Here is a 16,825-nt window from a genome sequence, read left to right as displayed (position 1 = left end):
ACTAGGATGAGCTCATGAATTGAGTCTTACTGGATTGGGTCAGTCTCATATTGAAAAGTATAGATAGTAGTACCATGTCCATGATATGTGTTATTTAAAATATCTTCTATGTATCTTAAAAATGCATGATAATGATTCTGAGGCTTACCCTGTACACCTGTGAATCCCCTTACCCCACTCTTACATATTTTAAGACATTACCCAACAATATGAAGTTATGCTTACCATGATAGATTTCCTTCGTCATTCCTATTCTATGGTAAGATTCTTGTTAACCAACCAACTATTCCAAAAGACCAATCTGTTGGAGAAGGGGAGAACTATGACTATTAGAGGGTCACGGGGCTTAGCTGGGGTATGACACACCTGAGATTTGAGGAAAATATACACTCAACACCCCCCCTCACACCTAAGGGTGGAAAAATTTGAACCCATGACCTATACGAATCTAGTGTTCTAATGCCATGTTAACAACCAATCACTCCAAAAGACCGATCTATTGGAGAAGTGCAGAACTTTGAATAAAAGAGGGTCACGGTGCTTAACTGGGGTATGACACACCCGGGAGTGGAGGAAAATATACACTCAATAATTCTATATTCCTTTCGTGAAAGTTCTTTGATGCTCATGATAGTAGCTTATGTATTATTGCTTCATATAATGGGGTTTCTTGCTTTTCCTGAGATATATTGGATGTGCAATTTGAGAAGTTTTAATAATCGGACATGTACTGCAGATAGCACTCTTTTCGTTTCAAGATGAGTTCCTAACTCCATTTGACATTATGACTAGGTTATGCAAATTGAATCATTTATAACAAGGATTCAAGCATCCTGCCTGGATGTTTTCCGGCTACTGGCCACTTGGCATCAGTCTCTCTCTGCTGATTTGAATTCATCTGTTGAGGTACAAAAAGAAGTTGTTGAAGTATTTATCTAAAGTCTGTTTAACATGGAAAAAACTTGCATCTGCCATTCAGTCGATGCTTCATCTTCGTTTTAACCGTCCATCACTAACCATGTTTTTCTGAAGATTCTAACCATTTTGGACTATTTGGCTTGATATGATGGCTACCGATTGAATGTCGTAAGCTGAATTGTTAAATAGCTTTCCTTTCTGACATTAGGCCGTTTTACATGATCAACTGCAGCTATATACACAGAAACTTCAATATATCAAAAACGAGCAAACATCATCCATCATCAAAGAAGCTATAAGAGATCAAATTGAGAATTCCATACCAAGTTTGGAGAGCATGGCGAAGATTGCAGACTCCCTTAGCTTGACTTCTAACCTAGAAGTTCTAATGGAGGTTGTGGCCCTTGAAACGGTTAAATTGCACGCCGAGCAAGACGAGAAGGATGGAGAAGTCAAGTACATTGACCACATAATTGATTTTGTCACCCATATGCATGACCTCCTTGTTAAAATTAAAGAATCACAGATCACAACCGCGCGCCCAATTCCAGATGATTTCTGTTGCCCTCTCTCTCTAGAGCTAATGAGCGATCCGGTAATAGTTGCGTCTGGGAAAACTTATGAGCGGGCTTTCATAAGAAAATGGCTTGATCTTGGTTTCTCGACTTGCCCTAAAACCCATCAATTTCTGGGCCACAAACATCTAATCCCTAATTACACTATCAAAGCTCTAATAGCAAACTGGTGTGAGTCGAACAATGTGAAGATTCCTGATCCTTTGAAGCCTATGAACTTTAACCACACCTCAGCTCTTCTTACCCATTGTTCCAGCCATTCTCCTACTATAACCAATTTTCCAAGGTCTCCTGAGTCCACTACGTCTAAATGTTCACCATATAAGAGGTTATCGTCTAGTGGAAACCACAAAGAGAAAATGTCTCTTTCTTATGCTCTTTCGGTCTCAGATGGTGCAGAAGGAATTTCTAATGCTAGAGGGGCTGATGAACAGTTTCAGGGCCATAATCAAAGCACTTCTGTTTCCAATATTGATCATCTCAAAGGAACACCGGGAGATGTGAATGTGGTCTCACAGGTGTCGAGCGGATTAACCCACTATAGCAGCGATGCTTCAGGTGAAGTGACTTCAGAGCCTCCCATTTTGGCTTCTGACACCCCACATAGAGAATCCGAGTTTCCATCTCAATTGGTCGAAGCACGGTCTAGAAGCCATACCATCTGGCACCACCCAACTGAGAGGTTTGTCCCAAGGATAGTTTCTTCTTCGGCTATTGACATGCAGGCAGGTCTTTTTGGTATTGAAAGCCGAGTTCGGAAGTTAGTCGAGGACTTGCAAAGTACTTCGATGGATTTACAAAGAACTTCCACTGCTGAACTCCGCCTACTCGCCAAGCACAACATGGATAATAGGGTTGCAATAGCAAACTGTGGGGCCATAAGTTTGTTGGTCGGTTTGCTTCACTCGACAGACACAAAGATCCAAGAAAATGCTGTCACATCACTTCTCAATTTATCAATGAATGATAACAACAAGTTTGTGATTGCAAATGCTGATGCTATTGAACCCCTCATTCACGTTCTTGAGACAGGGAGTGCTGCTGCAAGGGAGAACTCTGCAGCAACTCTTTTTAGCCTATCAATTATTGAGGAGAACAATGTCAGGATTGGGAGGTCTGGGGTAATCAAGCCTCTTGTAGAGTTATTGGGCAACGGGACGACTCAGGGAAGGACAGAGGCAACAATGGCTTTGTTTAATTTGTCTATGTTTCAAGAGAATAAAACCCGAATTGTGCAGGCTGGTGCTGTGAAATACCTTGTCAAGCTAATGGACCCATTGATTGGAATGGTTGATAAAGCAGTTGCGGTTTTGGCGAACCTTGCAACAATAGCTGAGGGATGGCATGCAATTGGTCAGGGTGGAGGGATTCCCATTCTTGTTAAGGTTGTTGAATTGGGTTCAGCGAGGGGGAAGGAAAATGCAGCTGATGTGCTTCTACAACTTTGCACAAACAGCAGTAGATTCTGTAGTATTGTGCTTCTAGAAGGAGTTGTCCCTCCATTGGTGGCACTTTCACAGTCAGGGACCCCACGAGCTAAAGAAAAGGTATGTTCCTTATAACAAGGTGTGCAACTTGGTTTGATTTACGGCCAAATTGGAACCAAACCGACATAAGTTGGTTCCATTAAATAAGAACCTGAACCGAACCAAAATGCCAATAGAACCTAACCAAACTGTACTAAGGTCGGTTTTGTTCGGTTCTATGGGTTGCCAACATCCTATCAACCTCCTTGGAAGGAATATATTTTTAATGAAAAAAAAAAACAAATAAATAATAATCAATATATCATTAATCTATCCATAAAAAAGTCATTTATCTATGTCCTTACTCCTAAAAATAATTCATAATAAGTTTTTATATATATGGGTAGCGTTCGGCAGCCAACGATGATCTCTATGGTGAGGAGATCATCCTCACAAAAAATCAGCCCAATTTGAAACTTCTAATCCCATCAAAAGTGGTCTACAAATTAACAGTAAAAAATCGACGATCCACATTTCTCAACCACTTTTGATAGGGTTAGAAGTTTTAGATTGGGATGATTTTTTGTGAGGATGATCTCCTCACAAAAAATCAGTCCATTGCGAAACTTCTAACCCATATAGGACAAAGGCATTGGCTCCCTAACTTTGGTTGCCGAACGTCAAACTCAAAAACAGAATTAAAACCGATGCAAAAGAGCCATTGGATGTCGAGCGGTTAGACGGCTAAATCGTGTTTAAAACATTAAACATGCGAGACAGCTATTTTCACGTTTCACTGTTGAATTTCATTTTTAAGTTTGGGAGTTATGTGGAAGTTCGGTAGGCATGCATTTCCGAAACCTTGGATCTAGGTCAATTTTTTTCACTGTAATTATCCAATGAATGAGTATTGAATCTGAAGAACAATTTGAACCAGTCAAGACAACTCAATCCAGCTGATTGTGTATGTTTTTAATATATATTAATTAATTAATTTATTTATTTTATCAATGATAGTGATTTTCTTATAAAAAAGAACCAGATGCCTACCAATTTCATCGGAGAGAACACAAACGCTAACTCTCTAGCCTTATACATTTAACTCCCACCTAAACCCAAAAAAATAAAAAAAATCCTCAAAGAAAGGGAGTGTTTCCTAATTCTATATGTGGGTTGTTCCGAACTTAGCATAATTTTGTTTTCTGTTATAGAGTGTTGAGGAATCTAATCAACTTAGCAGTTTGTTGGAGAATTTGGAAAGAGAATAAATAGAGTGTTTTCAAAGATAGTATAAACATTTTAGCTCTCATTTTCTTTTGGCATATGCCTCTCAAGGAATTTAAGGCTTTTTTTTTTTTTAGGATTGTTTTTGTTTTTTTATTGTTTTTGGGGTCAGTAGGGAGAAGAAATCTTTGTTTTTGTTCTATTTCTACTCTCTTTCTCTACAGGAGGAAAAAAGACAGTTTTTGTTTCTTCTTATATAATCTCATAGGATCTGCCAATCCAAGCTCTAAAATCTTAGATTAGGTACTTACAACCTAATTTGTTTATTTTTATCATTATTTAGGACCTAAAGTTTAGAAACTCCTTCCTTGTAGGCACTAGCACTTCTTAGCTACTTCAGAAACCAGCGACATGGTAACGCTGGAAGGCAGTGATCTTGACCATACAATCCATCTAAGTGTTCAGAAACTAGGGGTGGTGAGCCAACATTCGAAGGTAAGTTTTAAAATAGTTTGTGAATTTCCAATGACACATTTATGTATTGATGGATACCGTTGAGGTGTTGCATTTTTGTAAAAGAACAAAAAATGAAAAACAAACAATACAAAACAAAAGAATAAAGAATAAAGAATAAAAGAAAAGAAAAACAAATATCTGATTTGTAGATGGGATGATTGGGGTCCACTCAGATTTGTATGCATCCAAACGACACTTGGGTATTAGGCTGATTTCATAGTGAAGGAACCTTTGGGCACTGGCATCTAGACGACCTTGTCCTTTTCAGTGACATCAAGGTTCAGAGATCTGATCTAGTCCCACATTCCCCCCAAGCTGGTGGCAAGGTGCAGTGGAAGATTCCAAGTGTTTTGCCTTATTAGGTCACTCGCTTTAGCCTCTCTATGAAGTCTTGACTCGAGGTTAACTTCTTGATACAAGTTGTTCAACAGAACTCCTTTAGGTGTCTGTGAGTCATGCCATTTATGGGAGTCTCTTCTATCTCGAATTTTGTGGATCACGAGATGTTGGATAGTTCTCTTGGCTTGAAGGATCTTCCACATCCAAGAGGCATTTTTGGGGTTTGGATTGTCCAAAAATGGCCTCCCTTTATCTTATTGTTTTGGATCCAATTGACCCAAGACACTAAGTCCTAAACTTGTCTTGCAATGCCAGCTCTATTCTGGATTTTCAGGTCTCTTATCCCCAAACCTCCTTCCTTCCTGTCTTTAGCAATTCTGCCTCAATTGATGCAATGCATCTTTTTCCCTATATCTGGGCCTGCCCATAGGAACTTTGCACAGATGTTTTGGATCACTTTTAACACTTTTCTAGGAAGCATAATAACACTTGTCTGAAAGTTTTGCATGCTGCTAAGGACTGATTTGATCAGCTCCATCCCCCCAGCTATAGATAAGAATCTTTTCTTCCATGATTGGATCTTGTTGGTGAGTTTGGTAATGAGAATCTGACAATCTACAAATTTCAGTCGAGATGAGAAGTGTGATTCGCAGGTATCTTATAGGTAGAACTACTTCAGTTATGTGCAAGATTCTGAAAATATTCCTTTTTTCGTTGTCTTTAATCCCTAAGCAGTAAATGTTGCTTTTTCTAACATTCATTTAAAGCCTTCTGACCCTTTCAAACCAATCCAGAGCTCCTTTAACAGCTTCGACAGAAGTTTGGTTTCCTTTATAAAAAATTATGAGGTCATCAACAAACACCAGGTGGTTGATTTGGGGATTATTGCAGTTAGACATCAGGTCCAGTTTTCCCTCCTTGGTGAGCTCCATGAGCTTAGTAGATAACAATTCCATGGCTAGCACGAGCAAGTAGGGAGAGATAGGGTCTCCTTGGCGGATACCTCTTCTGCCAGCAAAATATCCCTTGAGGCTTCCATTAATGGAGATGGAGTACATTGGAGAGAAAATGCAGCCTCATACCCAAGCAATGAAGGTTTTCGAAAAATTCATATTTTCCATGCAATAAGCAATGGCTTCCCAAGATATGGAGTCATACGCCTTTCTATGGTCTATCTTAGCAATGCATTTGGGAGGACCTCTATCTCTGTGGAAGTTTCTCACTAGCTCATGGGACAACATGATGTTTTCCCTAATGGATTTACCTTTGATGAAGGCTGATTGGAAGGGGTTGATTAGAAGGTTTAAGGTGTCCTTTTGCCTGTTGGCTAAGATCTTCAAGATACACTTATAGAGAACATTGCAGCAAGCTATGAGTCTATCTGTTTTGGGGATAATGGTAATGGTAATGGCATTAATCTCCTTGACCACCTTTCCTTTCTGAAAGTAGTACTTGACAACAACTACTATATCAGCCTTCATAATAGTCCAAGCCTTCTTGAAGAAGGTGGCAGCATAGCCATCTGGCCCAAGGGCCTTGTCTCCATCCATAGAGAATAGAGCCAGCCTGATCTCCTCCTCCTCAACATGGAGACTAAGCTTGTTGGCTTCAGTAGCTTATAACTCCTTGAGGTGCATTTCTTTCTCCATGATATTAGTCCTAGTGCTTGTTCCATACAGCTTCCTATAGAACCTCAGGATTTCATTTTCGATCTTTTTCCTTGTCTAGCCAGGCTTCATTGCTGTTTTAAAGGGAGGTAATCCTATTCCTTGCTCTTCTAGCAATCAAGGACCTGTGAAAAAAACAGGGTGTTGGAGTACCCAAGCTTCAACCAGTTAATTCTCGACTGCTGTCTCGTGGAGGCTTCTTGTTTCCTAGCTACTCTGTGTTATTTATGAGCAATTCTTTTTTCCTCAGTAGTAAGGTTCCTATTCAGGGGTTGCTCTTGGATGGCTCGTTGAATTTCTTCCAGCTGTTGAAAGGCGTGTTTCGTGTTTGGCCTTCATCTTGTCCTCTTCAAAGTGCTGCACACTCCAAGCTCTCAAAGTGGTTTTGAGTCTTTTAAGCTTTAGGACAACCTTGTACATTGGATTTCCTCTTAGTAGTTCATTCCAGTTGGTCTTCACCAGTTCTAGGAACCTCTTATCAGCTGCCCAAAAATTGAAGAACCTAAAAGGCAATCTACTATTGTTGTCCTCACCCAGGGTGACAGGCATGGGACTGTGGTCAGAAATCCCTTGAGGATGGAATTTAGCTTTGGAGCAATTAGAGGTCTCTAGACAATAGATGTTGCTTAAAACTCTATCAAGTTTGGATAGGATTCTTCTGTCATCTTCTTGATTGCACCAAGTGAGATGGTATCCTCTAGCTTTTAGGTCCATGAGACTCGCCTTCTCTAAGCTTTCCACTAGATCTTTGACATCAACATTAGTTACTCTTCTTCCTCCCACCTTTTCACCAATTTTAGTTGTGGCATTGAAATCTCCCATCACTAGCCAAAGAATGTTAGTGTTGGCAGCAATACATTCCATCTCCATCCAAGCTCTTTTTCTTTATTGCCTCTCATTAAGCCCATAGATGATGGTCAATAAGAATTTAGGACCTCTTGTGAAATTCCCTTGCATGGTTATCAACTCGTCAGATTTGGCCACAAAGTCCATATTGACTTGGTTTCTGTTCCATCCCACCCAAATCCTGCTCCTTAAAACATAGTTATACTTATCCTCCATCTCCCAATCAGGTCACACATGCTTAGCTATCCCATATTTGTTAACTTCTCTAACTCTAGTCTCCATAATGCCCATGATGTCAATGTGGTTCTTATTGATGAATCTTCTAACCTCATGTTGCTTGAGAGGGTCATTCAACCCCCTGATGTTACAGGCTGCACACTTCATTGGGAAACATTAATGCCCCCTCTTCTTCCCCCTTGCCTTCCTCTAGAACCTTTGATGCCTATCTTGCTCTTGCATAGCTCTCATTGCCAACTTGATATGTTGGAGACTAGGAAGGTGGTTGGTGTGCTTCATGGCAACTTCATCCACTCTTAAGTTGTTGAAGTCATTGTCTCCCTATTTGTGAATTTCGACACTTTTATTATCTTCTTCATCTTGGAGAGTTTGGAATCATTTCTGTAGGGTGTGGTTGTTTACTAGGGGGTTGTCTCTGCAGGGAATGGTCCCCCTTCCTTTCGAGTTGGGCTTCTTAATTTGGGGGTCCTTACCTTTATCCCTTGGTGCAGTTGTCTTCTTACTGGATTCACTTACTTCCTTGGTAATTCTCTCACCATTGGTTGGATCCTCCCATTCCATTCTTTGTTAGTGAGATCTAGAGTCTCCATCGGTTGGTTGTCGTTTTTCTTTTATTCTTCCTGTCTGTTTTAGATTACTTGGACCTCTATGTTGGGTATTGTTGGTGAGTTTATAGGACCAAGGTCCAATCTGCTCCATCTCTCTAATACCCCTTTTTCTCCTTTGTGTTGTTATGTCTTTGGCTTTGTTCACAGTCATCCTCCTTAGTGTTATTGTCCTGTGGGAGGCAGTTCCCATTAGGGTGCCCAAAGGTATAACAGGCTGAGCATCTTTGGGGCATCTAGTCATACTCAACTGACACCTCTGCATGAGCTCATTTTTTCATTTTGATGAAGAGCTTGTTTGGGGGGCTCCTTGAGGCGTTTATTTCCACGCAGACTCTGGCATAAGACATTCTACGAAGTTCTTCCGTGGAACTATCCATGAACAAAGGTCTACCTATTGAGCTAGTTATGAAGCCCAAAGCTTCTGGATGCCAAAACCAATTGGGGAGGTCATGGAGTTTGATCCAGATAGGAATGGCTGCTGTTTCCTGCTTTTCTAGTTCATTTTTTGCCTTTCACTCCTTTAGAACCATTAGACTTTCTGTTATGTGCCTTGAGCACAAAGCTTTCCTTCTATCCTCTTTGTCCCGGAACTTGAAGAAGTATAACTTGTTTCCTTTGGAGAAGATTTCGAAGCTACCTTTAGGTCTCTTAGTCTTTCAACTACTTTCTTGACCACTGCATAGCTGAATTAGTGCCATAGGAATTGGCCCACTAGGCTTCCTTGCCCTTCTTCCTCCCCCTTCTTAATTATTTCCTTCGGGCAGGCAATGTATTTATTGTTTCCTTCCAAAACAACTGGATGAAAAGCTAGCTTGCCTTGTCCCCTTGCAGAGGCTTCGGTATTGGCCCCACCAAAGTTGCCCAAGAGTGGGTGTTGGTTACTAAGTCAGTAGCTTTTTCCCTTGCCCCCACATCTCTCTTGTATTGTTCTATGTAGGCCCCTTGGGGTCCCCCTATCCACAATCTTCATGGTGGCCTTTGTGTTGGGGCTTCCCTTTGTTGTCTCTGTAGGTACTCCTATCTCCTGCCTATTGGTATCCATTGTTCCCTTAGGCCCTTCCCTTGTCTCTTTCCTATTCTCATCCCCCCTTTCTGTCGTAGGGATGGGATTATCTTGTGCTTCTACATCAATATGAGTTGGTATGGTGGAGTTATTGCTTCTGTCCGAGTACTCAACGTCAGTTAAGAGTCTCTGTCGTTCTGGCATTTCATCAAAATATCATACGCGACATTCCTGTCATAGCAGCAGGCCCCTCTCCAGTAGGGGTGAAAAAGTTCCTCCTCTCGAGGAGGTCCATTAGGCTACCAAGCGATAACATACCCCTTTCCCCTCTGCTCCCATAAGTACCCCTGCCACGATAGGTCACTATCCCCCCCCCCCCCCCCCCCCCCCCCCCCCCTCTCCTTCCTCCTCCTCAATCACAGGCTAATTCTTTCAAAGCTTGTCCACCTTTGCCCATAATCCCCTGGTCTAGCTTCCTCTTCCGTTCCTAATAAACTTAAGTCATAGCCTTGCCCCTCTACCTTCTCTAACTGATTCAGTTTGCTAAGCTCCCCCATCTTCGTCACTCACTGTTTCAGAGAACTAAATTTGGTACAGGCATTCATCCCTTTCTTCAAGTCAAGTTTGCTTAGTTGTATATAACTCAACTTAATAAAAAGGACAGCTTGCATTGTGAGATATAACTTGCACAATAAGTACATTTATTATCTTTTTTGAAACTTGGAGAGGGTACTGTCAGACACAATTGTTTTCTCTCTTAGAATCACTGTTTTCCATGATCTCACAATTTTAAATGTATTTATTATGTTGGCATTGATTGCCAAATCATTTATTACAACAAAGATATTTAATTTAAAATACTTAAATGCTCATAGCATTTATTATGTAAACAAGCATTTATTGTATAAAAGACTAACACAATCTTATCTTTTTCATTAAAAGACAAAACGATGATGGATATTATTGAAAAAAAAAGTGTTGGACAATGCTAACATCCCCATAAAGTATTTGGACAATAGCATTCCCTTTATCTAAAAAGCTTATTTGTAATTTAAAAATTAATAAAATGATGATTTTGAAGATTATATAGATGTATTCGTAATTTCGAAAACTAAATAATATGATCTAGGGACATATGATTGTAATTTCTAGGTTTTTTTTTATAACCAAAATACCGTTATATTAAGTTTAAACGTCAAAGTGAAGGCAATTTTGGAATCTAAATTTTGGTGTCGAACCACCATCTACTCCTCGTTATAATAGTAAAGATAATGAGAGAACACAGAGTAGAAATGGTCCGACAACAAAATTTGAGTGATCTTAAATGCCCCAACTGATATATTTTAATTTTAATTTAAATTAATGAAGGTTATTTTAAGCAAAATCTGGAAAATTGGAACTCACAACCCTAGAATTACGTTGCTTGGTTTTCAAAATTACAAAAATATCATTTTTTTACAAACTGATCTATGAAAACCTTGAATCAATATTTTAATTTACAAATAAGCCCATTTGATACATGTCTGCTTGCGCATGCCACCTAGTTTACCTTTAATAAAATGTTGAAGCAACATTAAAATTGATATTGATTCTCACATTGCTGATGTAGATGTATGTACAGAGCCACAGATACTTTTCATCCAGATACAAGTGAAAAAAAACTTTGGCTATGTGTGCACATCCACATCAGCAATGTGAGAATCAATGTCAATGTTAGTGTTACTTGAGCACGACTCATAAAAAACTGTAATAAACTTAAGGGCATAGAAGTAAAATCATCAAATTCCCCATGCAACGACACCTTGCTTTTGTAATTTCCCCATGACAATGTTATTAAAAGTAGGGGTGTCAATGGGTAGGTTTTAGTTCGATTCTTAAGATATTTAGAATCAGGATCATTATATTTTTTTAATTGTGGTAGTTGTCGGTTCCGGTTCTAATTCAAAAATAAGTGAAACCAGAACCACCAAGAAATGTGTGTACCTATCAGTTTTGATTTTCAAGAATTAAATGAGAAAAAAAATCTTTCAAACAATTGTGAAGCTTTTATCATTACAAAAAATTTAATATATATCTAAAAAAAATATTAACTTAGTTACAATTTGTTCTATTAAAGGTAGGAGTTAATGATTTTTTTTTTCAAAAATTAAAGTTCATCTTCTTTATAAGTAATAACTTTTTTAGAAGAAATGACCCATTTTAGACCGGATAGAACATAATGGTTCTTGTACTTATCGGTTCGGTTCCATTTTAAATTGGATTATAATTGGTTCCAATAAAAAAAGAACCAGAATCAAGATTTTTCATTTCGGTTCTGATTAAATTGGTACCCATTAACACTCCTAGTTAAAAGGGAAAATTACTTAATGGACACAACGGGAGGGACATGTTTCTAAATGTGCTATAAGTTTTTAGTGTCGTATTTTAATAACTCAGTTCGTATACTCTTTCTTTCTTATGCTTTCTCACCCCAGTAAAATGGCAAACTCTAATAATTGAAATTGATGATTCAAATCAGTCAGATTGACATTCAAATTGTCTAGTGGCAACTCAAGAAGCTCCTCAAGAAGTGTAGGTCAAGTGTTCAAAACCCCACGAAGCAATGAATTCCTTTGGGCCACCCTCTAGGGTCTGAGTGATCGTCTACTCAACTAGTTGCACAAGACTTTCAAAGGGGGTGGTGCATGTGACCATGGGATTAGTCTCACCTGAAAGGGTGGGGATACAAATGATAAACAAAAAATAAAAAATAAAAATAATCTCGACGATTCATTTTGAAACATTGAGATTGACAATTGTAACAAAGTCAATCTTAACAATTCGAATGTTGATCTCAATGATTCATGCTCAAACATCAAGGGCGATTGAAAGAGAGGTCAATCTCAATGATTTGGATTGTCAAACTCATGAGACATTAAGAAAGAAAAAGTTCACTAATTGGACCATCGAGTCAGTTCGGAAAAATTAAGGGAACTTTGAAAGATATAAGATGCATTAAATAATTTTTCCTTATTCAAGATCGTAGAACCATTCATTTTTTATAGACATACAGATTGGTAATGCATTCCACACACCCCTATAGTAATGGAATCATAAGTCTCAGAAGACCTTTGATAAGATCGAGGAGTTGTTACATGAATCCGGAAAAGGGAATAACACTCGACCTTGAGCAGAAATACACAATAATACAAAAACTACATGACTTTGACCTTAGTATATGGAAAGCGGATACTTTTTGTCTTCCACTCCTTCCCAAATTTGACATTCACCCACATTACACATAACTTTATCAAAGGTCGAGCCATCACAAATTACCTAGACGCACATCAAACCCAAAAGGTCATAGACAAGACAAGGTTTCTTATGCCCAATGAATCCTACAATTGTAATCATTATTTCAATTATTCATTCATAAACTTACATGTCCATACAATGATTTTCATAGAATTTAAGCGGGAATTAATCGTTGATCTAACTATGAATGAATCCGAGATCTATTAATGATTGATTGCTATTAACAAACATATAAGTGTTAGAGATTTATGTGTAATCGTTACGTACTTGAAATAGTAGCCATAGCCATTAATGTGATTGGAATGACCCAAAATATGATTGTAATGACATAAAATAAATTCTCAACCATAACAGCCAGGGAAGGAAAATTTATGGGTAGTTGACAGGAGATAAGCACCCTCGTTAACAATACAATTGGTAAAAAGACGTGAGTGGAGATGACAATCTAAATTGGGAAGGATGTAAGCCAACGTGTCAAGATAAGAAAGGATCCCTCTCATTTAGGTAAGAAGATCGTCAACTGATAATTTCCTAAATTTATGGACGATTTCGAATCTGTTGGGATTGAGAGGTCAAAGCCTATAAATATAGGATCTCAGTGGAGGGAAAAGGTACACAATTTTTTATTACCAGTCTTGTTACTCTACTGGATTGGTTATTGTCTTGGGCATCAGAGAAATTAGAACACTCTAAGATTGACTCAAATTTATTTTGTGGAATCCTCATACCCCCTTGTGAAAATCGGTGAAAGAAGCATGGCAAGACGCAGAGCGAGAACATTAAAGATCTAAGACAATAACAACACCAATGATTTCCCTCAGGGGAGCCATGCATAAGAGAGAAATTCCCAGAGAGGGGAAACCCACCTCCTACAATGAACCAACATGCGAATGGAGTTAATCCGCTCCCTAAAATAGATTTGCAAACATTACATCGACAATTGAAACAAACGAGGATTGACGCAGATAGGAGGGATAAAGAACGAAGAGATTTAATGTAAATGCTTTTAAAAGAAAACCAAATACACTAAAATCAAGTGGAGTAATCCTTGAGGGGGGCCAACAGTGTTCCCAACGAATAAAATCTGAGGTGGGAGGAACAGTTAGTCTAATGTTAATAACTACCAGCATCTTAGTGAGATGATACATATGATATCCCAAATAAAGGGAGGGAGGTTGTCATGAAATTAGCAAATCGAGAGGGTAAAGGTGTACTTTACCCATAATAAATTGAACCCCATTTAAATGATTTGACTCCCTTGATTGAGTGGACTCAAACGACTCAATTCGGTTTCATTTGGAGGATATACCAGATTTAAAAATGAAAAATAGCATCTCATGTGCAGTTCATAACTCTTACTCCACCAACCCATTAATATTTTTGAAAAAAAAAACAACTACAATTCTATATATTATTGATTTCTTTAATTTTTCTTGCGATGAAAGACTGGAGCGGAAGTCATCTTCAATTTTGTTTTTTATGTTGTTTGCTGACAACATGACATGATTTTCAAAACCTTAATAGAATTTTGACATGGAAATTAAACTAAATTGCTCTAAGCGATAATAAATTCTATTTACCAAACTAACTTTACTCCTATTGAAAATATCTTTTACACTGTGTTTGGATTGAGAGAAATGGAGAGAAGAGAAAATAAATGAGTTTCTCTCCATTTTTCCTATTTGAATTGTTAAGTGGGGAGAGAAGAGAGAAAAATAGGTGAGTTTTTCTCTCTCCAAAAGAGGAGAGAAATGGAGAGAGAGCTTTTTAAAATATTTTATAATTCCAACTCTTCCCCTAGATCTCTTTAAGATATTTTAAAATTCCAAAGTTATCCTAAATTCTCTCTAGTCAATCCAAACATGGTGGAGAGAAATTGAGTTTCTCTTCTCTTCTCTTCTCCTAATGAGTTTCTCTTCTCTCCACTTCTCTCAATCCAAACACAACCTTAAGGTTGAATGCATTCCATGGTGATTCTATTGAATCCCAGGCTATTGTCTTTAAGTAATACGCCCTTGCTTATCCGAGCTTATCTATTATGTACGGTCCTTCCCAATTCTCTCCGAACTTTCCATTGTTTAGCACTTGCATGTTCTGGAAGACTTTCCTAGCACATGATCTCCCAATCTAAACACGCTCCTGCGCATCTTCCGATCATAGGAACCCTTCATCTCCTGGTGATACCTTCCAAGCCTTTATAGTATTCTCTATTTTGTTTTATCCATCCAGTCCAAGTTTTGAGCCAACAGTTCCTCATTTGTTATGTCCCCAACTACCCGAGTTCGACCAGTATGTACTTGAACCTCTATTGGAATCACAGCCTCAGTCCTGTAAGTCAAAGCGAATGGGGATGCTCCCATACCTCTTCACATCGTAGTTCGATATGCCATAGCACACTATGTAATTCGTCCATCCACCAGTTTTTCTATTCACCAAACCTCTTCTTCAAGTTGTCGAGTATTGTTTTATTGGATGCCTCTGCTCGCCCATTCCCCGGGGGATATCTCGAAGTCGAATTTAATCTTCGAATTTCGTACTCTTGATATTAAGCGAGGGCATGCTTACCCTTGAACTGCTTCCCATTGTTAGTATTGACGGCGTATGGTATTTCGAACCTGGTTATGATGTACTCCCAAAGGAATTTTACCACTTCTTCCTCAATTCAAGCTAACATGATAGCTTCTATCCACTTGATGAAATAATGTGTTTCAACAAGCAAGAATTTCCTTCTCCCAATCGCTTGGGGAAACGGTCTCATGATATCCAGTCCCCAAATGGCGTAAGGCCAGGGACTTTGGATCTGGTAAGCTCTTTCAAGGGTTTTCGTATCATTTGAGCATGTCTTTAGCACTTCTCACATTTTTTTAACGTACTTCTTAGCATCCTCTTACATGTAGGGCCAATAATATCCCTATGAAAGAGCCTTGTGAGCCAACAACCTTCCTCCTAAATGGTTTTCACAGACCTCTTAGTGTATTTCTCTAAGAATTAATTGCGCTTCTTCTGAACTCAAACACTTTAAGTGTAGGCTCTATAGGACATCCGGAAGAACTCCCCCTCTATGATAATGTATTGTTTCCGACTTCCTTTTCAATTTTCAAGCTATTTTTTTTCTTCCGATAGCACTTCCAACTCAAGATAACTTATTATTTCATATTTCCAACTTGGACCTGAAACTACTTGCATGCATTCTTCTCCCTTATCAGGATTAATGCTCGCTCGAGCCTAAAATTCTACAAGAATGGTTCAGACCTTCGTATCTCCGAGTATTGAGGCTATGTACGTCAATGAGTCTGCGTGGCGATTATCGTCTCTAAATATCCTCAATATTTTCACCTTTTCGAGTTTAGCCATTTCTTCTCGGATAAGCTCCACGTACTTGGCCATCCTCCCATCATTTGCTTGGTATTTCCTCCGTACTGTCCAACAACGAATCGAGAGTCTAAGTAAACCTGCAACTCTCGAATATTTAGTTCCTAGGTCATCCTTTATCCACCAAGCACTGCATCATATTCTGCTTTGTTATTTGATGCCCCGAAACCAAGTTTTACTATCTTTTATAGGCGATCGTTGCTAGGAATAACCAATACCATGACTGCACTCAATCCATCTACAAATAGCTTCCAGCCTATTTTAGGGCTCATAGGGTCGGGTATATCTTCTTCTGGTGGGTCCACCTCTTCCTCTCAGTAGGGGTCTTTTACAAGGAAGTCCGCCAGAAGATTAACAACTACATGACCCATTTGAGCATTTCTTGACTCAAAAATGAGGTCGAACTCCCCCAGTGTGACTACCCATTTTGCCATCCTCTAGGATTTTTCAACTCTGTACAATATTTCTCTTAGTGGATAGTCTGTAATTACTCTGACCTTGTGAGCTTCAAGATATGGTATGAGCTTTTGAGTTGAATGCACCAGAGCGAGCCCGATTTTTTTATTCGATTGTACCTCGCTTTCGATGTTCCCAATGTTTGGCTTACGAAATAGACAAGTAGCTCATTTTTCTCTTCTGTCCTAAACAAGATAGAACTAATCGTCATTGGGGTAGCTACCAAGCAGATGCCGAAAGTTTTCTCGTCCACTTGTTTACTCAAATGGGGATGTTCTAAGATATGCCTTTAATTCAGGAATGC

General features: G+C 38.9%; 1 protein-coding gene across 4 annotated transcripts in view; it reads left to right on the top strand.

The window, feature by feature from the left end:
* LOC147388129 (U-box domain-containing protein 4-like) overlaps window positions 1-16,825 on the top strand; it is an 82,424-nt gene that overhangs the window by 5,493 nt on the left and 60,106 nt on the right. For 2 of the 4 annotated variants that reach the window (XM_086421519.1, XM_086421518.1), the window contains exons 2-4: window positions 793-906; window positions 1,151-3,040; window positions 4,558-12,481. In XM_086421519.1, coding sequence (XP_086277645.1) covers window positions 796-906; window positions 1,151-3,040; window positions 4,558-4,617 — 2,061 coding nt within the window. In that variant the 5' untranslated portion in view covers window positions 793-795 and the 3' untranslated portion in view covers window positions 4,618-12,481. Of the gene's footprint in view, window positions 1-792; window positions 907-1,150; window positions 3,041-4,557; window positions 12,482-16,825 lie in introns of those variants that run through there. The other 2 variants (XM_086421516.1, XM_086421517.1) reach the window with 2 other exon arrangements.

The sequence above is a fragment of the Akebia trifoliata genome, chromosome 13 (genome assembly GCF_017979445.1).
Source record: "Akebia trifoliata isolate Shusen 1 chromosome 13, ASM1797944v1, whole genome shotgun sequence".
Taxonomy (NCBI): domain Eukaryota; kingdom Viridiplantae; phylum Streptophyta; class Magnoliopsida; order Ranunculales; family Lardizabalaceae; genus Akebia; species Akebia trifoliata.
This window is presented reverse-complemented; position numbering and strand designations above follow the sequence as displayed.